Source organism: Crinia signifera, chromosome 2, assembly GCF_055691185.1.
Source record: "Crinia signifera chromosome 2, ASM5569118v1, whole genome shotgun sequence".
Taxonomy (NCBI): domain Eukaryota; kingdom Metazoa; phylum Chordata; class Amphibia; order Anura; family Myobatrachidae; genus Crinia; species Crinia signifera.
Window position 1 is genome coordinate 362,711,685 of NC_139218.1, and position 27,289 is coordinate 362,738,973.

General features: G+C 47.4%; 1 protein-coding gene across 2 annotated transcripts in view; it reads right to left on the reverse strand.

Annotated features, from left to right (window-relative positions):
- SGCG (sarcoglycan gamma) overlaps positions 1-27,289 on the reverse strand; it is a 242,880-nt gene that overhangs the window by 81,620 nt on the left and 133,971 nt on the right. For both annotated transcript variants that reach the window (XM_083169917.1, XM_083169916.1), the window contains one exon: positions 12,377-12,478. In XM_083169917.1, the coding sequence (XP_083026043.1) occupies positions 12,377-12,478 (102 nt within the window). The remainder of the gene's footprint in view (positions 1-12,376; positions 12,479-27,289) is intronic.

Sequence of the window (27,289 nt, forward strand, 5' to 3'; positions counted from 1 at the left end):
GGGCGTGAATCAAGGGAGGGTGGGCGCAGGGGGGTGGTGCGGGGGTCCGTGAATCGCGGGAGGGGGCATGAATCGCGGGAGGGGGGGTCGTGGGGGGTTCCGAATCGCAGGAAGGGGGGTATGGGGGGTGCCGTGAATTGCGTGAGGGGGGCATGAATCGCGGGAGGGGGGGTCCCCGAATGTGTGAATTACGGGGCGGTCGCAAACCCCGAGAGGTGCCGAGGGGGCCCGCAAATCGCGGGAGGGGGGCGCTACGGGGGGTTTCGTGAATCGCGGGAGGGGGGGTCGTGGGGGGTTGCGAATCGCAGGAAGGGGGGTGTGGGGGTTGCGGTGAATTGCGTGAGGGGGGCATGAATCGCGGGAGGTGGGGTTCCTGAATGTGTGAATTAGGGGGGCGGTCGCAAATCGCGAGAAGTGCCGAGGGGGCCCGCAAATCGCGGGAGGGAGGCGCTACGGGGGGTTCCGTGAATCGCGGGAGGGGGCGTCGCGAATTGCGGGAGGGGGGTCGCAAAGCACAGTAGGGGGGGGGGTGCTGTGAATCGCAGGAGGGGGGGTCGCGGGGGGCCCTTTTAATGCCGGGAGGGGGGGGTCGCAGGGGTCCCGCGAATCGCGGGAGGGGAGGATGCAGGGGTCCTGCGAATCGCGGGAGGGGGCTCGCGGGAGGGAGGGGTCGCTGGGGTCCCGTGATTTGCGGGAGGGTCGCGGGGGTCCCGCGTTTCGCGGGAGGGGGTGGTCGCGGAGGTCCAGCGAATCGCGGGAGGGGGTGGTCGGGTCTGGGACGGATATTAGACAGCACTTAAATCGACAGCCATTACATCGACACCATTAGTTCGACAGCTCAATAGGTCGACATGGTTTTAGGTCGACATACCATTAGGTCGACATTTCATTATGTCGACAGCTCATTAGGTCGACAGCTCATTAGGTCGACATGTTTTTAGGTCGACACTGCCATTAGGTCGACAGAGTCTATGTCGACAGTCAAAAGGTCGACATGGGTTTTTTCACTGTTTTTTTTGGCCGAAATGTCGACACAGTCGACATGGACACAGTTTGAAGTGTACCGCAGCCGCTCGCTATGCTTCGGGCATGGTGCCTCGCTGCGCTCGGCACACTATTTTATTCTCCCACCACGCCCTAGTGGATAGTAGGGCATGAAATACCACCTGTCGGCACATGTCGGCTCAATAAACAGTGATAAAACCCATGTCGACCTTTTGACTGTCGACATAGACACTGTCGACATAATGGCAGTGTCGACCTAAAACATGTCGACCTAATGAGCTGTCGACCTAATGAGCTGTCGACATAATGACATGTCGACCTAATGGTATGTCGACCTAAAACCATGTTGACCTATTGAGCTGTCGAACTAATGGTGTCGATGTAATGGCTGTCGATGTAAGTGCTGTCTAACAATAGTCCGGATACCGGGGTGGTCGCGGGGGTCCCGCGAATCGCGGGAGGGGGGGTCGCGGGGGTCCCGCGAATCACGGGAGGGGGGTCGCGGGGGTCCCGCAAATCGCGGGAGGGGGGGGTCGCGGGGGGTCCCGCGAATCGCGGGAGTAGGGTCTCGGCAGAGGGTAGGGATGTGCAGGAGTAATGGTGGATGGTGGCTGTGGAGTAATGGTGGATGGTGGGCGTGTACTGTAGCCCTGGCTGGGCGGGGGGAGGTTATGTCAAGGGGGTGGAACGTTAGACACATGAAAGTGAAACTGTTCTACACAGGAACGTTCTCCACAGGGGTTGAGTGACAGATCTGGCTAAATATATAAGATATATATATATATATATGCATAATTGGTTTAGAAATTATTATTAACATGTTTTGTATCACTCTGATCAGTGAAGGACACCCTGATAAGTGATCAAAATACTGCACGACAATGGCTGCATCCTAATCAACACTGTAGCATACCTCCCAACTGTCACGATTCCGTCGGGACAGTCCCGATTTTCGGGTCCTGTCCCGACGTCCCACCCGCGGCAGGCATTGTCCCGCTGCGGGGGGGTGGCAGTTGGGAGACCCCCCAATGTAGTAGAATAGACGCTGTGCGCATGCGCACAGCGTCTATTCTCGTATGAAAATGAGGTCGCGGCTAATTAGCATAAGCCGCGCCCTCATTTGCATACGCCACGCCCCCTTTTCGGGCGCTCGCGCGGCTTCGCCGCGCGAGTGTCCCTATTTCTTCACATGAAAAGTTGGGAGGTATGCTGTAGGATTTACAACTCGGTGTCATTTACCTGGCCTTTATGGAGCAAATCTCAGGTTTGGCTGCATTTGTGGTCCGATGCTTGGGGTGGAGCATACTGTATCTCACATAACATGTTGTGGTGCTAAGATACTATACAGCACAGGTGGAGGTCTAGAGAAGCCTTCCAATACACTGCAACAGTGCCATGTTTGTGTTTTAACTGCTGGCGACTTGGTTTTTTTTGGCGCCTGGTGGGGTCTCAGTGTGCCAGACCTTGAAATTACTTCTAACCAGGGCCGGTGCAAGGCACCGGAGCGCCCCAGGCAAGTCGGGGTGGGGGCGCCCCGGTGCCGGGGGGGTGGGGGGGGGTAGTACCTGTGAAAAAATGTGCAGTCCGTGCCCCGGAGGAACCAGCGACGCTGTTATCGTGTGTAAGCAGTGCTGGTGCGTGCAGTCCATGCCGCCGGGGGAACCAGCGGCGCTGTTATCGTGTGTAAGCAGTGCTGGTGCGTGCAGTCCATGCCGCCGGGGGAACCAGCGGCGCTGTTATCGTGTGTAAGCAGTGCTGGTGCGTGCAGTCCGTGCCGCCGGGGGAACCAGCGGCGCTGTTATCGTGTGTAAGCAGTGCTGGTGCGTGCAGTCCATGCCGCCGGGGGAACCAGCGGCGCTGTTATCGTGTGTAAGCAGTGCTGGTGCGTGCAGTCCGTGCCGCCGGGGGAACCGGCGGCACTGTTCTCCCTTAGTACCCGGTGCCTTAGTACCTGTGAAAAAACGTGCAGTCCGTGCCGCCGGGGGAACCAGCGGCGCTGTTATCGTGTGCTATTGTAAGCTGGCCGCGGCCGGCGGGGTCCCTACAGTGAATAGAAAATAACTAGCGCTTCCCGCGCTAGTTATTTTCTATTCACTGTAGGGACCCCGCCGGCCGCGGCCAGCTTACACACGATAACAGCGCCGCTGGTTCCCCCGGCGGCACGGACTGCACGCACCAGCACTCAGCAGGGACGCCGGGGTACCGTTCGCTAATGCTGGGGGTGAGGGGTGAGGGCGAACTGCCGCCCTCCAGGTGCCGGCGCCCTAGGCAAATGCCTAGAGCTGCCTAGTGGTGGCGCCGGCCCTGCTTCTAACAGACTGCAGGTGGCAGCAGGAAATCATTTTCCTGTCTACATCAGCAGCAGTGGTGGGTCTACCTTGATGGTACTAGGAATGGGAACCATTTGACCGATGGTTCTGATGGTCAAAGTTTAACCCCACAATGGTGAGGATCCGATGTTTCCGATGTTGACTAATGTGGCAGGGGTGTGACTAGTGATGTTAAGGGAGTATATATTTATACATATAAACTATGTTATTGGACCCAGCATACGCCTTCCACCCACTTGGGTCACACACTGTCCCGTCCTGCCCTCAACTCTGTCAGATATGGAGCCAGATGTACTTACAGTAGCTTGAAAAGTGATAAAATTGAGAACTACATGCAGTCAATCAGCACCTAACTGCCATGTTACAGGCTGAGTTTGAAAAAATTAAAGGTAGCAGCTGATTGGCTCCATTTTATCACTTTTCAAGGCTTATTACATCTGGCCATCTGATTTGTGACTGCTGTGTCTGGTTTCTGCATGATCCTAGAACATACAGTAGTTGCTTACTCCCTGAAATAGCAGCCAGGGCCGCCGACAGGGGGGTGCTGTGGGTACAGCTGTCCCGAGCCTAGGACACAGAGGGGCTCGGCGCGGGGGGGAGGGGTTGCAGAGCGCGGGGGGGGGGGGGGGGTGGTGTTTGGGCCCGGACTGAAATTACTAGTGGCGGCCCTGATAGCAGCAATCTCCCTCTCTCCCTCATTAGTCTAGCAATCTCCCTCATGTCACCTAGCCCACATTACACTATTACACCATAGCTGCCTACCCTCCTGCATTCAGGAGACTCCCTGAAATAGCAGCAATCTCCCTCTCTCCCTCATTAGTCTAGCAATTTCCCTCATGTCACCTAGCCCACATTACACTATTACACCATAGTTGCCTACCCTCCTGCATTCTGCAGGAGACTCCCTGAAATAGCAGCAATCTCCCTCTCTCCCTCATTAGTCTAGGAATCTCCCTAATGTCACCTAGCCCACATTACACTGTTACATTTTTGGGGAAAAAAGGAATGAGAGATACTGTAGACACATATACAGTGAATCATCAGCACCATTTCCTTTACCAAGTATAGTAACTCTAACTAACTGCTCTGGGGATCATCTACATTTGTATATAAGTCATTTAAAAAGATTCCTCTCAGATGTAACTACACACCCACGCTTCTAGGTGCCACGTTCACAATCTCTATTCACAATCTCTCCATATATGGAAGTAGACACGCCTTTTGGGTGGAGCATGACACGCCCCCTCAATGGAGCACTGTGCAAAATTCTACTACCAACTATAATCTCCCTGAAACTAGTTTTCAAAAGTAGGCAAATATGTCCTAGAAACGTCATATTGTCTGTGTATACTGCTGCATATGCTAAAAGGGAAGGTCAGTGCACTGCAGACCAGTAGGATTCTGAACAGATTTATCATACAGAACTGAGAGGAGTAATTAGCTCACAGCTGACACAGAAATTATTCATGGTAGTCTACTGGGTACATTGAAAGGGAGTTACCACTACCTGGAGAGGACACTGACAAGCTGTAGGGAAAGGACGTCACTATTAACGCAAAAAGTAATCAACCATAAAGACAGCCAGCAAACACGCTCATTCCATAACCTGGCCCTCCGGCCTCTGGACTAGATTTTGGAGGTTATAGGAAGAAATCTTGCAGTATCTCTTCTAGTGAGTGCTTAGGGTTATGCTGCTTTCCCACTGCAGACCCGTTTTAAGTTACAGGTAATCTTAAACGGTATTTAGCATTCCCACTGCAGCAGATTACAGTTTTAAGTGCCATTTAAGTACCATTCCCATTGCAGGTAAAACGTTTTAGCTCTTCAAAACGTTTTTACAGCACAAATGAGTGCCTGTGACTTTAATGGGCTTTTCAGGGTTGTGGGGAGTGTCACAACACAGGCAACAACCAATCGCTTGAATTGTAGCCTGTTTACATTAAGAATACCGTTTAAGATGCATTCCCATTGCCTCTTAAACGGTAGATTACCGTTTAAAACACTGCTTTGAAAACGGGTTGAAATACCGTTTAACTTTAAACGGTATTTCAACTCTGGCGCTTTCCCACTGAAGCCTTAAACGCTATTTTGCCCTCAAAAATCGGCAATATACAGTTTTAAGGCTGCAGTGGGAAAGGGGCATTAATGGCAGTGGCTCAAGCGACAGCATCTCATGCCACCAATGTAATATAGGTGACGGACATATGTCCATTTTCCTCATTGCTGATAACCAGTAGGCTGTCCCATGTACCTCACCGTGCTCTTAAGTAGCACATCCTTCTAATGTTACATGTAATGTTTGTTTCAAAATAATAATATAATGCTTAACATCATATTGATGAACCAAGTTTAAACCGAGCCAAGATTAGCTGAGCGACATATTATACCCAATAATCACCCAACTTTTGTGTCTCTAAAATCGAGACCTGCCATGCTTAAGGCACAGCCAGCAAGACAACATGCTAGGTGGGCATGGCAACAGGAAATTGGGGCGTGGTCTAGGGCTGCGATCCCCATTTTAATCATTTTTGGGGGCATCCCACTGCTCCCCTAGCAGCTCGGCAGCCAGGGCTCCCTCCCTGCACTGAAGAGATGGCCTGCGCAGGACAGCAGTGAACTCTGGCTCCCCCCAATGGCTCTGCCAACCACGGGACACTGCCACCCAAGGGAGGGACAGCAGGACAGTCCCAAATTAGAGTGACTGTCCCATCTTAATCAGGAGGTTGGGAGGTATGTTATACCCCATTAGAAGTAAAAAAAAACGCTCAGCTTAGTGAGTGGCTGCAAATAACTGTCACGGATTCCAGACCAACCAGCAGGTCACATGTTCCAGGTCACCCAGTAGGTGCACAGGGATAGTTCTCCTACTGTCACAATTTGCTTCATTTTGCAGCTATGGGGCCTAATGACGCAAAGACTCCAGGTCCCCTCTCCAGGGACCAGTGATCTGCCACTCATTGGAACCTCCATCCTGTGACCCTTGGAGCAGTAAAGTGATGCTGGAAGCGGCAGCTCACTTCACAGCACCTGTGGTCACAGCAGCAGGGAGCTCCGATGGCGGTTAGGTCTAAATTCAAGTTGGGCTAAGGTACCTTGTCACGTGACAGGGGAGGAGAGGGGGTGGAGAGAGGAGGAGCAAGGTCGGAACAAGGGGAACAAACGGACCCTCGCAGGCTCGCTTTGCTCTAAACATTTTGGGCACTGGTTATTAAAGGCAACCGGTGGTGGCGTGGATAGTGAAGGAGCAAGCTCCTCCCCCTGGGCGTGAAAGGTCCTACTACAATTTAGCAACTACCCTCTGATTACCGTCAGCACTGCTCCGATCCCCGGGTGCTGGTAAATATGTACAGGGCATGCTGTTTTTGCGGCAGGGAACAGTGTTTGGCGGCAGTGATAGAGGCGGTGATATCAGGCGGTGGCATACGCAAAGCTCATAGTCGGGGTATTTTGTTGAAAAATATCCCAATATTATATTATAAAAGCATAGTCACATCCTCAGATGCGGATCGGGATAAATCGACACCCTTGTCTTACATCAGACCACAAATACATGTTCCACCCAATTACTATTCCAAATCAATGTTAATGTTATATTTCATCACCATAGAGGTTTGATATTAACTGTGAATATAATTGAGAACACCACAGTGAACTACGGGGAAATAAAGCGACTGTTCTCAACAAGACATTTATTACAATAGATTAAATGCCACAAAGCAACATACAGAATATAAATCAAATTGGATTTACTTAAAATGTAGCGCTCTATTAGCACCAATAGTCTTTAATAGTGACACTTAATCCATTGCTTGAAATGACTGTGGTGATATGTTATTCCCCAATTACAGAAGATAAAACTGTTCTGGAAACAGCACATAAAGAAATTCAAACTTTTCAAAATAACAACAATAAAAAAGAAGTAAATTAATATTATTAATTTCTAATAATGAAATCCTTATGTTTCTTGCACTGGGGAGAACATTTTAATGTTTATGAAAATCTGTTTTCTCATAAACCCTTATGCCCCTTTCAGACTGCACTTTTTACCCATTATTTTGCCTTTTTTTTTACCGTTTTAAAACGGTAATTTGTGCAGTCTGAAAGATGCAGAGCGAATTTACCGGTTCTATTGAACTGGTATTTCTAAACAGTAATAAATCAGGGTCCTACCCGTTTCAGACCCGTTTTTTTCCATCCACTGTTTTCTATGGGTTAAAACGGGTTCAGAGTTGTGAAGGAACAAACACTGCATTGAAATACTGTTTAAAGACATGCGGTGTAAAAGGGGTTTTTGCTGGCAGACCCGTTTTTAGAAATGTTTTAAAATACCTGGTCAAAGCCAGTTTTGCGGTCTGAAAGCAGCATAAATCACTTGTTAATCCTGTTAGTAGAATTGTGAGTGTGAACACTTAAAAAAATATGTAAATAAAAATACATTTTAAACTTTCAAAGGCAAGAAAAGCTACAGATTGTCCTTACTATATTGCATGTATTTTACTGAGCTACTGTATATGTTTATCCTTAACTATGGCCCTTATTCTGGTTCACTCGCAAATGCAAATTCCTTCTCAAATTGACAAAACCATGGCCCTTATTCTGTTCGGCACGGTACGGCCCGCGTGCGGCCGTACCGCCGATGTTTTTTGTCTGCACATGCGCAGAGGTCATTCTGCGCATGTGCAGCCCCCTTCGCCGCAGACGGATTTCGTCCGCCGCAAAGGGGGCGGATAGGGGCGTGAGGGGCTTCAGCCCCTCATTTCCCTATGTGTACGCCCCGCGTTTCATGGGCGTTCCCATGCAAACGCGGGGCGTATGCATGGTAATGAGGGCATGACGCCCTCATTACCATGACATGGGGGCGGAAAGCTGACGTCGCCGGATGTCAGCTTTCAGCCCCCATACAAGCTACCACACGGACGATTGTCCGTGTGGTCTTAGCTTGCGGGAGCTGCCGCGGCGTGCGGGCCTGCCTTCGATGGTCGTCGACCATCGAAGGCAGGGGGCAGCTCCCACCATGGTGGAGGCGTAGCCTCCACCATTTTTGAGCGGATCGCCAGCCGTCCGTGTATGGACGGCCGTGGCGATCCGTCTGGTGGGCGGCCCTTGGTTTGTGCGGTCGGAGCCCCGTGTGCGGCTCTGACCGCACCAACCAGAATAAGGGCCCATGTGCGCTGCAGGTGGGGCAGATGTAACTTGTGCAGAGAGAATTAGATTTTGGGTGGGGTTTTACTTCAAAGTGAGATCTATATTGCAGTGTAAAAATAAAGCAGCCAATATTTACCCTGCACAGAAACAAAATAACTCACCCAAATCTAATTCTGTCTGAGAATGTTACATCTGCCCCCCTGCAGTGCACATGGTTTTGTCCATTTGAGAAGGAATTTGCCTTTGCGAGTGAACCAGAATAAGGGCATGAGTGTTCCTGAATCTGAGCCAGCCATGTATGTGGACTTGCTCTGATGAAAGGCCCTGTGGTGTAGGTTGCTTGGTTCATAAGATAATGACAGACCTAGGGCTCAGGAGAGGCAGCTGTAACCTGCACACAGAAACTGTATCGCTTTTACTGGCTACTACTGACAGCCATACAGTTTGTGACAGTGTTGATAAATTATTTGCTCTGCAGCCTACCAGAACAGTGGTGAGGATCCCGAAAATGTAAAAATTCCTGGGCAAGTCTCCCAGAGCTGGCCCCTACCAACCTGATGATGTGATTCGCACGAATCACATTCAAACCCATGCCATCCACTGTACAATGCAGGTAATAATAACATTGTACAGAAGGGGTGTGCATAGGCAAATCTAGAAATTTGGTAATGGGTGGTCCCAGATCCAAACACTGAAGGAAGTCAGACCTTTTGCGCGGCTTAGAAAAGGGGGCGTGGCCTCATGGAAAGGAGGCATGTCGTCACAAAAAAGGGGCGTGGTATTACACATTAGGCCATACACCGGTGATGCCCAATACATATTATGCCATCCCATATAAGGGTCACTAACCCACATGCTCATTGCTAGGAGATTCACTCTCAATGCCAGGGGCTTCATGCTTGATGCAAGGGGCTTCATGTTCGATGCCAAGGGGATTTCATGCTTGTTGCTATGGAGGATAACAGGTCCGCGGTAACAGGCGCCAGCCCAGCAGAAATGCTGCACCGGCACTGTGTTCACTATTGCTGCCTGCCGTGCACACTTGACTGGCACTGCAAGTGGGTGGGAGACTAGTTGGGGACTCTGGAGCTTTAAAGCAGGGGACTTTCCTATGGCTCCTGAGGTGTGGGAATGGAAGCAATGGGGAGAGAGCACCAAGATAGCTGTCATCAGGCAGGAGTGGAGCACAAGAGCAGGCAGAGGGTGCTCGCGGGCTCCCCATAGTGAGGTGGGGTCCTCCAAGGCCGCAGGAGTGATGCGGCGATGAAACACCGCCATGGAGCTGAGCAGCCGGCCAGACGGAGAAATCGAGGCCCCGGCTCTGTTAACAAGTTAGGCCACAGCTGGGTAAATGGTCAAAGGGGGCTGCTGGGTAGCCAATGAGGAGCGGCATTAGCAGTATTGGTGGCCGCTCCTGATTGGCTACCGGACCGCGAGCTCTTATTGGCTCGCGGTCCAGCGGGGGCATTCAATCCATAGACGCCGGAGCTCTGCTTTACTGCTTAGCTGGTGACTATACAGCCGGGAAGCGCACAGCTCTTGCTGGCCGGCTGTCATTTCTTTAAATTATGTGTGCGGCGGCGGTCTAATGGGTGGTCCGCTGCACCCCCGGACCACCCCTTAGATTCGCCTATGGGGGTGTGGTCTCAATAACACAATCGCTGCTGCCATACTACCACTCCACCTTCTATGGCACCCCTCCCCCAGGACCAGCCTGTCCTTGCAAAGGCCCCTAAAATTGTGGCCCATATTACATTCATCCATACTTACATACCCTCCCAGAATGAGCAGGAGGCTCCCAGAAATCTGTCTGAGGGCAGCCCAATTAGCTTAGAAACGCTCAGTGTTTCATGGGCGTTCTCAGGCTAATGAGCCCGTGACACGGGTGTGGGGGACCGGCAGCTGACATCACCGGATGTCAGCTCCCCGCCGACTTCCTTCAGAATGTGCACGCACATGTAATGTTGCTCAGAGCAACCTTACATACTGTGTGCGTGTATACATACTGTATGCGCGCAAATTCCACATCTTTCGATGGTTGCCGACCATCGAATGATGTTGGTGTTACCCCGCAGGCTGCGAATAGACGTTTATGTAAAACATCCATTTGCAGCCAGTGCGAACATAAGCGCCTTGCGAATGGTGGGCCGGCGTACCACTATTCGCAAGGCGAGGTTGACTTGTAAGGATGCGAATTTGCATCCGTGCGAATCAACCACAATAACTCCCAATGTTTCAGAATGTGAGCTCGTTGCCAGTTCTGTGCAGGCAGCGGGTAACATGCATCCTGTACAATGGAGACATTCTGCTTGCACATTGAGAACCACAGACCCATTGATCCATCTCTGAATAGAGAAATGGCCGATGATCTGATCTCTTTGTTCTGTTGTCCAGCTGCCCTCTTCACGCTGCCTATCTGTAGAGTTGGAGCGCTAACTATATATTAACTCTTTAATAACCTATGGTAAACAAGCCCAATTCCAATTACCGGGAACTATTTGAGCAAATTGATAGACCGAGCTTAATGATTTCATTTAATTACTATAATTACTGAAAGAAATTACTCTATAAATGGCCATTAGACCACAAATAAATAGAATATTACAGTCATGTAGATGACATGAATTGAATTAATGGCATAGGGGCAACACTAATGAAGGTTGACATACATTTGGTCGACCACTAGTCGACCTTTTGACCGTCGACCTTCCCATTGTCGACCTAATGCTTGCGTCGACATTCCAACCCTGTCGACCTTAGCCATGTCAACCTATTTCATGTGTCGACCTAAGCCCTGTCGACCTTGAGTGGTCAACTGAATGTATGTCGACTTTCATAGTGTTGACCTAGCGACCATATCCCGAATTAAGATACTGGTCCAATTGCGGTCATAGAATTAGGGGTGCTTCAAGGATAATAAGATAGGTCATGTGATCATTGTTATTATTACATTTTATTTATAAGGCACCACAAGGGGTTGGACGTGCTGTACATATAGCACACATAACAATACAGAGTACACAGAAGTAAACATAACAGTAACTGAAAAACTAAAACAGAGCACAAGTAACAACCAGCAGCACAAGTCTTAGTACACAATACAGCTACCAGGGGCAGGTTCGGTTGTCATTGGTAGAGATCATTCCTGATTGGTTAATTTATCACGGACATTGGTGGCTGCAGAGGTGGGGCTGCAACACAATCCAACATTCAAATAAGGGCATTACAACAAGTGCCAGCAATGGTTAACTGTGTTTGGGGTGGCAGTTGGTGTTGTTTCCCTATTTGAATTTTGGATTGTGCTGCAGCCCCAGCTCTTGAGCTGCCACTGATCCAGAGTATCCTCACAATGGCCTTTATTCAGATCTAATTGCAGTACAAATTGATTTGGAAAATGGGAAAAACCATGTGCAGTACAGGTAGGGCAGATGCAACATGTGCAGAGAGAGCTAGATTTGTGGGAGTTATTTTGTTTCTGTGCAGGGTAAATACTGGCTGCATTATTTTTACACTGCAATTTAGATTTCAGTTTCAACACACCCACCCAAATTTAACTCTCTCTGTTACGTCTGCCCCACCTGCAGTGCACATGGTTTTGCCCATTTTCCCAAAAATGTGGGTACTTATATGTTAGTTGGGCGCCCACTAAGCTATTTGCTTAGTTTTCACGCTTCGGGCACGGTGGCTCGCTGCGTTTGCCACACTTTATAAAATCAACTCCATGCCGACATGGATTGTGGGGGGTATGAGCGTATTAACTTTAGTGGGTGCCCAACTAACATATTAGTACCCAAATTTGTACTGAATAAGGGCCAATGAGTAATAATCACTGGTTACATTGTGCAATAAGTGGCCGCATCTATACACAATGCACTGGAAGGATGTTGAAGACTTACCACCCTTGAACAGATTTCTTTGGCATACAATGGATACAGGAACTCTGATTCACCCTCAAGACGAAGACCTTCACTTGTAACACGCAAGTGTCCCATGCCAGTCTGCAAAAAGCAGGAAAGTAATGTAAATGTAATAAAATCACACCAAATACACGTATACAGAAAGGTCTGTTTATTTTCCTGTAAACACGATACAATCATGCAAACAGGACAAGATTACTGTATATAAAGGAGAACTGTCAATCAAAGGGCATCAGAACTGTTGGACCACCTCTACATCATGACATGTATGACAGATTAGGAACTAGCTAATTGCCTACATTTCATTCAATATATTGATTCAGCTATTGGCACAACACACAAATGTCTGCCTAACATTTTGCTCTACTAGTTACTCTGGCATACCTCCCAACTTTCAGGTTATCCAGCTTACAGTGCAGCCAGCCCATCCTCGTGACAAGTGTGTGAGAGGCATGGCTGGGCGGCACGCAGCGTGAAGCGTCATAGGGGGCGGGGCCAAACCTGACTATTGGCTGCCGGAGGATGTTTGCCCTCTAGTAGCAGCTACATAGTTGCTAGGGGGCGAGCTGCCTACAACTCTGCAGCCGCCAGTGTGCCCCATGTGTGCGGTCTGTGGTGCGCACATGTGCACTACATCTCCGTGCCCCAGGGAGCGGCAATCGGTGAGCGGGCAGCTATGCGCTCACTGCACAGGCTCAGCCTAGGCAGGAGGCACAGTGATTACAGCCCGCAGTGTACCGCGGGCGGTGGAGATTGTCGCGGGAGGTATAAACAGTGATTATCTCCCGCGGCAACCTCCTCCACCCGCGGGACACTGCGGGCCGCGGGTAGGACACTGGGACAGGCCCTGATAATCGGGACTGTCCTGGCAATATCGGGACAGTTGGGAGGTATGCTCTGGTTTATTCAGACCAATTGCATTTTTACATTCATTTCACTTGATAGGGGCTGTGAAACAGCTAATCCTGTGATCATCCGGGAGGTGATAACTCAGCGGGTTTTTCCGGCCAAAGAGGTTGGATGTGATATAAACATGTCTTTAGCTCATGATCAAATCTTCTGAGACTTTTTGGCCAGGAATACTGGCAGATAAAATATATGGAGGTACTTGACAAAAGCATGACCAGGGACACTGATGACCGTTATGAGTAAATTGCCTGCATTTCATTTATGAAATGATAGGTAATGCACAAAACAAACAAATAGAAGAACAAACTATAAAGAACACACCAAAAATAGAATATATTATACAAATGAACAAATTCCCTCAAATATACCTCATATTTGCCTGAAAACTAGATTGTAGTTGGAAGAATTTCACACAAGGGGCCAGATGTATCAAGCTTCAAAAAGTGATAAAATGGAGAGCGATAAACAGCCAGCCAATCAGCTGCTACCTGTCATGTTACAGGCTGGGATTCAAAAATGACAGGTAGGAGCTGATTGGCTGGCTGGTTATCACTCTCCATTTTATCACTTTTGAAGCTTGATACATCTGGGCCAAGGTCCTGTGTAGAGGGCGTGTCATGCTCTATGTATAGGGCGTGTCTAGTTCCATATATGGACATATATGTGCTTAAATGCTTGTTGCGGGATATTTCTTTATAACATTCTTTACTGTATAGTTTGGGAAATTTAGCAAGTATTGATAATAACATTGCTGCCTGCAATATTGGATTTATTTGTTTGCAATTATTTGCTGTGATATTTATTTTCGTCTCACTCAAGAAAATATACATGGCAATTAGGGAAGCCAATCCCGGGGCATTTTTTCAATCCCGGAATTCGGGATTGAAAAATGCCCAATCCCGGGATCCCCGGGATCGGCTTCCCTACTATTAAAAACCCACCTCGGCCGCCCCGCATATTTACTTACAGATGCGTGGTGCGGCCGGGTGGGTGGGCGAGATGGGGTGATGGAGCCCGGGCTGGTCTGCAGGTGGCCCGGTGTGCCGGCAGGTCCACTGCTGGGCGAGCGGGCTGGTCCAGGGACAGGATGGCTGGGCAGGCTGATCCGGGGATAGCCTGGGCTGGTCCGCTGGTGCCCCGGTGTGCCGGCAGGTCCGCTGCTGGGCGGGCGGGCTGATCCGGGGACAGACAGGATGGAGGCAGACAGCCTGTGCGGCCTGAGCAGCGTGACCTCTGACGTCGTCACGCTGCGCAGAGCCGCACTGCCCGGGACGGGAGAAGCCGGGCAGCTGCTGAGCACCCGCTCAGACGCTGCCCGGCATTAGACTGCGCATGCGCAGTCTAATCCCGAAATCCCGGGATTGGAAACTCCAATCCCGGGATTGAAATCCCGGTGTTTTGGGGGCCAAATCCCGGGATCCCGCGGATCCCGATCCCGGGATTGGCCACCCTAATGGCAATAAATGTGATGCCTATGCAATAAATTCCAAATGCAATTTAATCTTGTGTAAATTCTCACTTCAATGATCATCTCTTAGTAAAAAAATGGATTTTAAAACTTTGTATTGTGCTTTTTTTGTCCGTTTACCTAAGACTAGATGGGCCAAGCGGTTACCTGCTGTCAAATGCTATGAATCTATTACGAATAAAACATTCTCCCTCTCAGCTCACATCCAATAGCATTAGCAGACACTGAGGTAAGTAAACTGCTGTTACACCTACCGCTTTCAGATCGCAATGCTGGGTTGGACCGACCTGGTTACACCCCAAGTCTGGCATTTTCAGACTAGACCATGGTCTCCCATAATACAGAGGACGACCTAGGTGTAACCCTTCTTGTAACCCAAGTCGAATAGCATCACTGACCCCTCTATACCCTAAACTACATCACTGACCCCTCTATACCGTATACTACATCACTGACCCCTCTATACCCTAAACTATATCACTGACCCCTTTATACCCTAAACTACATCACTGACCCCTCTATACCGTATACTACATCACTGACTCCTCTATACCCTACACTACATCACTGACACCTCTATACCGTATACTACATCACTGACTCCTCTATACCCTAAACTACATCACTGACCCCTCTATACTGTACACTACATTACTGACTCCTCTATACCCTACACTACATCACTGACTCCTCTATACCCTACACTACATCACTGACTCCTCTATATCCTACACTACATCACTGACCCCTCTATACCCTAAACTACATCACTGACCCCTCTATACCCTACACTACATCACTGACCCCTCTATACCCTAAACTACATCACTGACCCCTCTATACTGTACAATACATTACTGACTCCTCTATACCCTACACTACATCACTGACCCCTCTATACCATACACTACATTACTGACTCCTCTATACCCTACACTACATCACTGACTCCTCTATATCCTACTCTAAACCACTGACTCCTCTATACCCTAAACTACATCACTGACCCTCTATACTGTACACTACATTACTGACCCCTCTACAGCCTACACTACATCACTGACCCCTCTATACCCTACACTACATCACTGACCCCTCTATACCCAATACATTACTGACCCCTCTATACTGTACACTACATCACTGACCCCTCTATACCCTACACTACATCACTGACCCCTCTATACCCTACACTACATCACTGACCCCTCTATACCCTAAACTACATCACTGACCCCTCTATACCGTACACTACATTACTGACTCCTCTATACCCTACACTACATCACTGACCCCTCTATACCCTACACTACATCACTGACTCCTCTATACCCTACACTACATCACTGACCCCTCTATACCCTACACTACATCACTGACCCCTCTACAGCCTACACTACATCACTGACCCCTCTATACCGAATACATTACTGACCCCTCTATACTGTACACTACATCACTGACCCCTCTATACCCTACACTACATCACTGACCCCTCTATACCCTACACTACATCACTGACCCCTCTATACTCTGAACTACATCACTGACCCCTCTATACCGTACACTACATTACTGACTCCTCTATACCCTACACTACATCACTGACCCCTCTATACCCTACACTACATCACTGACCCCTCTATACCCTACACTACATCACTGATCCCTCTATACCGTAAGCTACATTACTGACTCCTCTATACCCTACACTACATCACTGACCCCTCTATTCCCTACACTACATCACTGACCCCTCTATACTGTACACTACATCACTGACCCCTCTATACCCTACATTACATCACTGACCCCTCTATACCGTACACTACATTACTGACTCCTCTATACCCTACACTACATCACTGACCCCTCCATACTGTACACTACATTACTGACTCCTCTATACCCTAAACTACATAACTGACCCCTCTATACCGTACACTACATTACTGACTCCTCTATACCCTAAACTACATCACTGACCTCTCTATACTGTACACTACATTACTGGCTCCTCTATACCCTACACTACATCACTGACTCCTCTATACCCTACACCACTGACCCCTCTAAAGCCTACACTACATTACTGACTCCTCTATACCCTACACTACATCACTGACCCCTCTATACACAATACATTACTGACCCCTCTATACTGTACACTACATCACTGACCCCTCTATAACCTACACTACATCACTGACCCCTCTATACCCTACACTACATCACTGACCCCTCTATACCGTACACTACATCACTGACTCCTCTATACCCTACACTACATCACTGACCCCTCTATGCCCTACACTACATCACTGACCCCTCTACAGCCTACACTACATAACTGACCCCTCTATACCGAATACATTACTGACCCCTCTATACTGTACACTACATCACTGACCCCTCTATACCCTACACTACATCACTGACCCCTCTATACCCTACACTACATCACTGACCCCTCTATACCCTAAACTACATCACTGACCCCTCTATACCGTACACTACATTACTGACTCCTCTATACCCTACACTACATCACTGACCCCTCTATACCCTACACTACATCACTGACCCCTCTATACCCTACACTACATCACTGATCCCTCTATACCGTAAGCTACATTACTGACTCCTCTATACCATACACTACATCACTGACCCCTCTATTCCCTACACTACATCACTGACCCCTCTATACTGTACACTACATCACTGACCCCTCTATACCCTACATTACATCACTGACCCCTCTATACCGTACACTACATTACTGACTCCTCTATACCCTACACTACATCACTGACCCCTCTATACTGTACACTACATTACTGACTCCTCTATACCCTAAACTACATAACTGACCCCTCTATACCATACACTACATTACTGACTCCTCTATACCCTAAACTACATCACTGACCTCTCTATACTGTACACTACATTACTGGCTCCTCTATACCCTACACTACATCACTGACTCCTCTATACCCTACACCACTGACCCCTCTAAAGCCTACACTACATTACTGACTCCTCTATACCCTACACTACATCACTGACCCCTCTATACACAATACATTACTGACCCCTCTATACTGTACACTACATCACTGACCCCTCTATAACCTACACTACATCACTGACCCCTCTATACCCTACACTACATCACTGAGCCCTCTATACCGTACACTACATCACTGACTCCTCTATACCCTACACTACATCACTGACCCCTCTATGCCCTACACTACATCACTGACCCCTCTACAGTCTACACTACATAACTGACCCCTCTATACCGAATACATTACTGACCCCTCTATACTGTACACTACATCACTGACCCCTCTATACCCTACACTACATCACTGACCCCTCTATACCCTACACTACATCACTGACCCCTCTATACCCTAAACTACATCACTGACCCCTCTATACCGTACACTACATTACTGACTCCTCTATACCCTACACTACATCACTGACCCCTCTATACCCTACACTACATCACTGACCCCTCTATACCCTACACTACATCACTGATCCCTCTATACCGTAAGCTACATTACTGACTCCTCTATACCATACACTACATCACTGACCCCTCTATTCCCTACACTACATCACTGACCCCTCTATACTGTACACTACATCACTGACCCCTCTATACCCTACATTACATCACTGACCCCTCTATACCGTACACTACATTACTGACTCCTCTATACCCTACACTACATCACTGACCCCTCTATACTGTACACTACATTACTGACTCCTCTATACCCTAAACTACATAACTGACCCCTCTATACCGTACACTACATTACTGACTCCTCTATACCCTAAACTACATCACTGACCTCTCTATACTGTACACTACATTACTGGCTCCTCTATACCCTACACTACATCACTGACTCCTCTGTACCCTACACCACTGACCCCTCTACAGCCTACACTACATTACTGACTCCTCTATACCCTACACTACATCACTGACCCCTCTATACACAATACATTACTGACCCCTCTATACTGTACACTACATCACTGACCCCTCTATAACCTACACTACATCACTGACCCCTCTATACCCTACACTACATCACTGACCCCTCTATACCGTACACTACATTACTGACCCCTCTATGCCCTACATTACATCACTGATCCCTCTATACCGTAAGCTACATTACTGACTCCTCTGTACCCTACACTACATCACTGACCCCTCTATACCCTACACTACATTACTGACCCCTCTATACCCTACACTACTGACCCCTCTATACCCTACACTACATTACTGACCCCTCTATACCCTACACTACATTACTGACCCCTCTTTACCCTGCACTACATTACTGACCCCTCTATACCGTACTCTACATCACTGACCCCTCTATACCCTACACTACATCACTGACCCCTCTATACCCTACACTACATCACTGACCCCTCTATACCCTACACTACATCACTGACTCCTCTATACCCTACACTACATCACTGACCCCTATATACCCTACACTACATCACTGACCCCTATATACCCTACACTATATCACTGACCCCTCTATACCCTACACTACATTACTGACCCCTCTATACCCTGCACTACATTACTGACCCCTCTATACCCTACACTACATCACTGACCCCTCTATACCCTAAACTACATCACTGACCCCTCTATACCGTACACTACATTACTGACCCCTCTATACCCTTAACTACATCAGTAATCCCTCTATACCCTACACTAGTGGTTCTTAAACTCGGTCCTCAGGATCCCACACAGTTCACGTTTTCCAGGTCACCCGACAGGTGCACTCATTACTGACTGACACATTTTAAAATATCCACAGATGGAACTAATTATTTTACTTCTCTGAGAGGAGTCCTGCAACACATGCGCAGTATGGGGTCCTGAGGACCGAGTTTGAGAACTTGTGCCCTACACTACTGTACATCACTGTGTATACCAGATACACATTGGAATATATTGTATAGATGTATACAATTACCAGAACACACATATACAAAGGTACACATATGCACACTCTCATACCAGATATACATACATACATACATACATACATACAGCTAATTTCCATATACCATATATACTTATGCATACACACACGTCATTGATACACATACAGCATGCACACATACACTCATATGTATACCTTGTGGCAGGTGCCAGGGACAGCTTACCTCCACATAAAGATAATGTGGAGGATCCGGTCCAGGTCTTAGAGCAGCAAGAAAACTGATGTAATCAGGGTAGGGCTGATTAGCAGCACCTGTGCTCTCCTGCTGTAAGGGTTTCCAGGGCAGAGGGTCATTGCTCTTGATGGTGGAATAGCTGCCCAAGTGATAGGCCGGGGTTAGGGCTACGGTAGGGACCATTGGAGCTTTCTGAAGAGTTTGTACTATGCTGTGACACTGGTATGCTGTAATGCTGTAACCATTCTTGCTTATGCTGATTACCTGGTATGCTGTTTACCTGCTACAAAATAAAGACCAAGACTTTATCTTATCCAGTGTATGCTATTCCTTGTCACAACATACAGATGGAGCCGGGCTCCCTCTTGCTGGTGAATTGCCAGACTGTCTCCGCTGGCGATCCGCCAGCAGCGAGGCGCTCCATCTGACTGAGACGTCTCACACGCACGCGCGTCTCAGTTTCCTGGCGGTGAGGAGACGGGAACCCTGTCTGTCTCCGCTTCAGGGAGACGGACAGGGTTGGGGGGGTGCGGGGAGGCAGTGGGGACCCCGGGTGACCTCCCACAAGCCGGCGGTTACCCGGGGGAAGCGCCGTCGGAAGGGGACGCACGCGCATCTCGTGCGCGCGTCCCCTTTCGCATATCAGATGGCGGCTGCCAGGAGATGGCGGCTGGTGATTCTGCCACCATCCCCTGCGCAGACCAGGCCGGCTCCATCTGTATTTTTATAAACACAAAATACACTTTTGTATACTGTAAGCTGTGGACCGAATTCGCTCCCCCGCGGTGCACCCCTTGATAAAGTCAGAAGGACGAAACGTGTTGGGACTCTATAGCCCTCCTGTCTCATCTACAAAAGATAAGCTACCCTATTCTCTTTGCACCTTGAAATTGTTTTTAGGAATATTGATTTTAGGATAGAAAACATTTTTTTTATTAATATTTGTCTGTGTTTTAAGAAAACCTTTTTTTTCAACTTTTTTTCAACTTTGTCCAAATAAATGTATTTACCTTTTACACATACTTGTTGACAAATTTTTTTTTTATCATATCCATAGTGAATTTTATATAAACCGTGTTTTAGGCCCACATCAAGAAAATAGCTTTTTATTGTTTTTTTAACAAGTGCAGACCAGCACACTCAGTATATACTGTTTTCTTTGAGCAATTAGTCGCCGCATCTTCATCCAGTGAACATACACGTTTTGCCCTAAGTAACTTACCATTACTTTTCTCTTTGAAGATTGGCTGACACCCCATAATTAGAAGGGGGACGTTGCCTTCTACACCTGGTACTGGACTGAGGACTCACAGGTGGCGCCACACATTCATTGTTTACACAGGGAACAGTTAGTTAATTTTTTCCCGGTATTTGAGAAACCAGGACCAGATCAAAGAGGCCCGGGGCTTCAGCCAAATACACCATTTTCCATTCATATTTTCTCTGGAATTACCACCCCAATTCAGCAGTACCAATGTTAGTAAATGAGCACCCCACCATATAAACCATGGCCATATACGGCCAAGTTCTATCGATTGTGTATTCTTTTGTACACCAGAATTCAGCTGAGCTAAATGCGGCAAATCAGCCAATGCCAATTTACCAGCCGTATTTTAGTACAAATGGGTACGAATGGGTGCATTCCTACCCATGTAATCTTAGTACATGTACTCCTATATCACTGTTTGGCCATGTACGGACCTTTTCTTTGTTCTTAAGAAATAAAAAAAGGGGTTTGATGATGAACTACACATTATAGCAGTGATTCTCAACCTCAGTCCTCAGGACCCCCCAACAATTCATGTTTTCCAGGTCACCCTGCAGGTGCACTCATTATTCACTGACACATCTTAACAGACCTACAAGTGGAGCTAATTACTTCACTTGTGATTCTGTGAGGTGACATGGAAAAGTGAACTGTTGGGGGTCCTGAGGACCGAAGTTGAGAACCACTGCATTACAGTATCCTTCACAAACTTTGCAGAGATTTAAAATCAATGGACAGGATATATTACTATGCTTGGTCTCAGTGAATTCACGGGGGTATATTTACTAAGATCAGGGTTGCCGACCCTCCCGAAATTTCCGTGAGTCTCCCGAAAATCGGGGCTCCCTCCCGGCCCCCCGAAAGGGTGGGCAACCCTCCCGGATTCAGGGGGGACCCCCGCTGTCCCCCGGATCGCGGCATTAAAATCCTCGGGTCTCAGAGGAGGGGGCGGAGCTAAAATGACACAATCGCGTCATTTTAGCCCCGCCCCCTCCACAGAGATCACTGAATTCGCTGGTTTACCAGCATGGGGGCGGGGCTTAGCGATGTCACACTTAAGCCCCACCCCCGGAGCGGCTACTGAATCTCTCCTCTCCGGGCTTCTCCCGGAGAGGAGAATAAGAAAGTCGGCAACCCTGACTAAGATGGGAGGTCTAACCAATCAGAATCTACTTCTTATTTATTCAGCACCTAATAGAATCTGATTGGTTGCGCATAGAAACATCCCATTTTAAATAGAACTCCCATCTTAGTTAATTCTATGAGGTAAATTTACTAAGTATAAAAAGATAGGAACATCCCCTCTGCTTTTGGGCCATGCGTGTGCATACAGTATGTTTCTATTCCTTTTTATATCTACTCAGTATGTTTTATATCATTTATATTACTTGGCGGCTCTGGAATAGTCATAAAAATAGTTTCTCTGTTTCTCGGGGGGTATTTTTGTGTTGTATTTAAGCACCTAAAAATGCTGGTTTCTCCCGTTCTGCAGCACTGGCAGCTGTAGATGCTTTTATGTGCAAACAGCTACGATGGCTTTTGGATGGGGTCTCGGAGATAAAGTAGGTTGCAAAACAGTGGTGCTTCGCTGCAAACTTTTGTAATTAAAACAAAATCCATTAAATGAGGAAACTTTGCTGTAAAACTTAAATGAACAAAAGGGGCGCTATAAGCTCCGTCATCTGCAAGGAGCCTTTCAAAGTAAATATTCGAATAGTCTTAGTAATGCAAACAAGTTGTAATAAATAAATATCGTAGTAAATGTACCTCCAGACAATAAATATATACAGCACAGTGCAGAAACGAATTGAACATGATCATTTGTTTTTGTGAATGTCCCACTGTCCCACCCACGGACAGAACTGAAGGGGGGGTCACTATAGGAGCAGAGGTGAATAGATGCTTATCGCAAAGCCACACCCATCTCTCCAGGACATGTCCCCTTTTCAGGCGCAGGTTCTCCTCATGAAGGTTCCAACTCCCGGCCCCTGAATGTTGGGAGTTTATATAGAAGCACTAATGTGGTAATGCGGCAGGAGGTGTCTGATAGAAGTAGACTCCTCTTGCTTGCGTTAGCGACCCAAGCTAGGATGCAGGACTGTATCATCTGCAACAACATAGGCATCACGCAAGCTGGCTGCCGCATGCACTACAATGAGGCCAGGAAATCTATATCCTCCAATGGAGAGTCATTACTAGTGATGGGGTCTGGAGGGCTGTGCGCGGTAAGGTCACATAGATGCATAGGGCAGAACTGACACCGCTTTACATGAAACTCCGTACCAGGCTCACAATGTTTAATGGGATCCATCCAATCATGGCACTGTGCACTCCGGGGAAATAGCGCCATTTGTTTTAGAAATATCTTATGCACCTGGAATAAAGCTTATACAGTACTTGACCTGCTCATTGTATAAAATGAACTACTGTAGATAGAATTATAATGTTACATAATGTGAACTGGGACACTGCAATATGGCACAATGGGGCAGATGTATTAAGCCTTAACAAAAGATAAATGCAAGGGTGATAAGGAGAGATAAACGTCCAGCCAATCAGCTGCTAACTGCCATGTTACAGGCTGTGTTTGAAAAAAGTCAGTAAGGAGCTGATTGGCTGGACGTTTATCTCTCTTTTTCACCCTCGCCTTTATCTCTTGTTAAGGCTTAATACATCTGCCCCATTGGGTCTATTCATGGGGCAGTTAAAAGAGCGGAGAAGTGTACCAGTGGAAAAGTTGCTCATGGCAACCAATCAGCTGCTACAGTATGTATAATTTTATAGAAAACACTTGACCACTGCTACCTCAAAGCTGATTGGCTGGCATGGGGAACCACTGCTCCATGAATAGACCTGGCAAATCCATTACATGGGATAAAGACCATGGATGGGAGATGTATGAATCAGCCCCATTAACCATCCCATTTATGAACAAAGCCTCTAACAATCCGATTTTAGATTTTTTTTCTGATTTCTTTGCTAATAGTAAATAGTTCTTTTTATTTCAACACAGAAGCCACATTTGGCTCTCTATTAGGGAGCATCTGCCTCTGTAACATTATTACCTCTGCAATCCAACTAAACACGCTTACGGTTTGATCGGGAATGTAATACTAAATTCCTCAGAAGGAAAATCACCTTAAATAGATACTAAGACAATGTATTCTGGGCTCTTGCCCGTCTATCCCATTAGTATCACATCTAAACAAGGCTTTTTTTTTTTCTGTCTGCATTTCGGTATATCACGGTAACTAAAAAGGGTATTTAATAGGCCAAACTGGCACAGAAATTCCCAGGAGGCCAGAACGCTGTTGTCACCTCAAAGGCAACTGTAGCGCTGACACCATCTAAAAATAATGACACAAACTACCTATCGTGGAACATTCTCAATTTGAACAAAATACAGTAATCTCTTATAAAAGTATAGGTTATTACCCTTTATATTTGGAACAGTTAGTGCCCCCTTAAAATAACACCTGTCAGAACATTACAGTGAAACGTCTTCAAGAACTTTTTGATTAATCAGGCAAGTTGTTCTAGTCTATATAAAGTTTACAATCAAAAATAGTTTTACCTTCCCATATAGAGGAGTGTGCTTCGGCAATTATAATGCAGATGTCAAAACAGTTTCAGCTTTAAGTGACAGATAAACTATCAGTTTTAATGATCTATTAATAAAACTTCATTATTTTTTTTTTTAAATAAAATTTTATTAGACATTTGTGTATCATTCTCCTCTTACGTTGTTAATAACGTTGGGGGTAACCGATTAGCTGTGATAATGTGATCCGCGTTTGCTGGTAAAGTTATCATGCCTATCACCTGTTAAAAAAAAATCACGGGTATGGTCACGGTTTTCGTCCTAGCCTATTAGAAAATCGAGAAAACGGGTGACCTGTGATGTGTTAACCAGTATAAGTGCAGATGAAAAAAATAAATCAGCCTGCTCCCCTAAAAAGCGCAAAGCAACACAGGATAAGAGTATAGAAGTACAGTACATTAGAGGTCATAATAAAAATATTTGGGGGACTTAAAATGTGTTAAATGACTGCAATAATCTTTTTTTTTTTTTTTTTATAAACACTGAAAAGGAATATTAAAAGCAAGTTTATGTGTAAAATAAATGCTCTAAAAAAATTGGGGTACAGGATAATGGCTATACTGTTAGTATATATTTGGGTCAATTAAAGGCACTTTCAAAAACAACTGATTACTCCGACCTGCCAGCCTAAAAACACACGTCCCTCTCATAAAGCACCTCAATATATCTGTCCCATATCTTGTACCCCCATTTCCATAACACTGCACTGTTTCATCCCAAAACTGTCATCATATTGGCTAATTAAAAATAGCTAAAGATTTCCAAGGGGTTCTGACTCATGTTCAGATTGTTACCCAAAAATAGGGATTTTAGACAATATTTCTCCTGCTCAGCATAGATGAAGAGAAATTTGGGATAAATCCCATGGCGAGTTATTGCATGCAAGCAATTGGATAGCTGCCATAAAGCGGTCATGAAAGAAGACTTGTCTCCCCTTGTTTGTCAAAAATGTGTTATTGCAGCTAATTGGATCTTAAGACGCCCCTCCCACAGTCTGTGGGCATGTGCAGTATCTGATTCACAGGCGTAATCTTTCAACAGTTTAGGTAAAGAATTTAAAATACAGATGGAGCCACTCAAATTCAGCAGGGTTCTGGGGGTCGGATCGCCAACTGCCAACCGCCAGCCCCTGCCAGCAGCCCCTGCCAGCCACCAGAAGGGGAGCTCCCCGCCTCCCCGTCGCTGTCTGCCAGTCCCCACCGCCTCACCCACCCCCCCAACCCTGCCCGTCTCCCTGAAGTGGAGACGGACAGGGTTCATGTCTCCCTCCATCCGAAAATTGTGACGCGCGTGCGTGTGAGACGCTCGCGTGTCCCAGTTAGATGGCCAGTGTTTGGTCCCTCATGCATGAAAGGGGACACTGAAGCCCCCATACACACTAGAGCAGTGGTTTTCAAACTCGGTCCTCGGGACCCCACACAATTCATGTTTTCCAGGTCACCCAGCAGGTGCACTCATTACTCATTGACACATTTTAAAAGATCCACAGGTGGAGCTAATTATTTTGCGTGATTCTGTGAGGAGACCTACCTGCAAAACATGCACTGTGTGGGGTCCTGTGGATCGACTTTGAGAACCTGTGTACTAGAGTACAGGTCCTCAAACTCAGTCCTTGCTGGTCTCCTCACAGAATCACAAGTGAATAATTAGCTCCACCTGTGGCTATTTTAAAATGTGTCAATGAGTAATGAATGCAACTGCTGGGTGACCTGGAAAACTTTAACTGGGTGGGGTCCCGAGGACCGACTTTGAGAACCACTGTACTAGGATATAGGGTACTTGTGTATTATCAGGGCGCCCATCGCATCGCATATCACTAATTAAGGTATGCGATGGCATGCGATGGACCCGATTTGAGCCTTTTCCCGGGATGAGTGTACAATTTTAATATCGCGTCGCATCGCATGCCATTATAATGGCATGCGATGCGACGCGATTTCAATGTTAAATGCCTAGCCAGACCCGATTTCTAATTGTATCCCCACCCTGATGGGTAATAAGTATGTTAAATGCCCCCCATTGTTAACGCCACCCCACTATCAACGCCAACCCGAAGTGTGGCGAGTGCAGCGAGCCCGTGATGGGCGGCGGTATGCGTCCTCTGACCTTTTCATACCCCCACTATCCACGTCGGCGTGGAGTTTGCATAACTTCACAAGTATTACGCGTCCGCTCACCACGCCTCGGGCTCGATGCGCTCGCCACACTATATAAAATCAACTCCACGCCGATGTGGATAGTGGGGGTATGAAAAGGTCAGAGGACGCGTACCGCCGCCCCTCGCGGGCTCGCTGCGCTAGCCACGCTTCGGGTTGGCGTTGATAGTGGGGTGGCTTTAACAATGGGGGGGGGGGCGCATTTAACATAGTCATTACCCATCAGGGTGGGTGTACAACC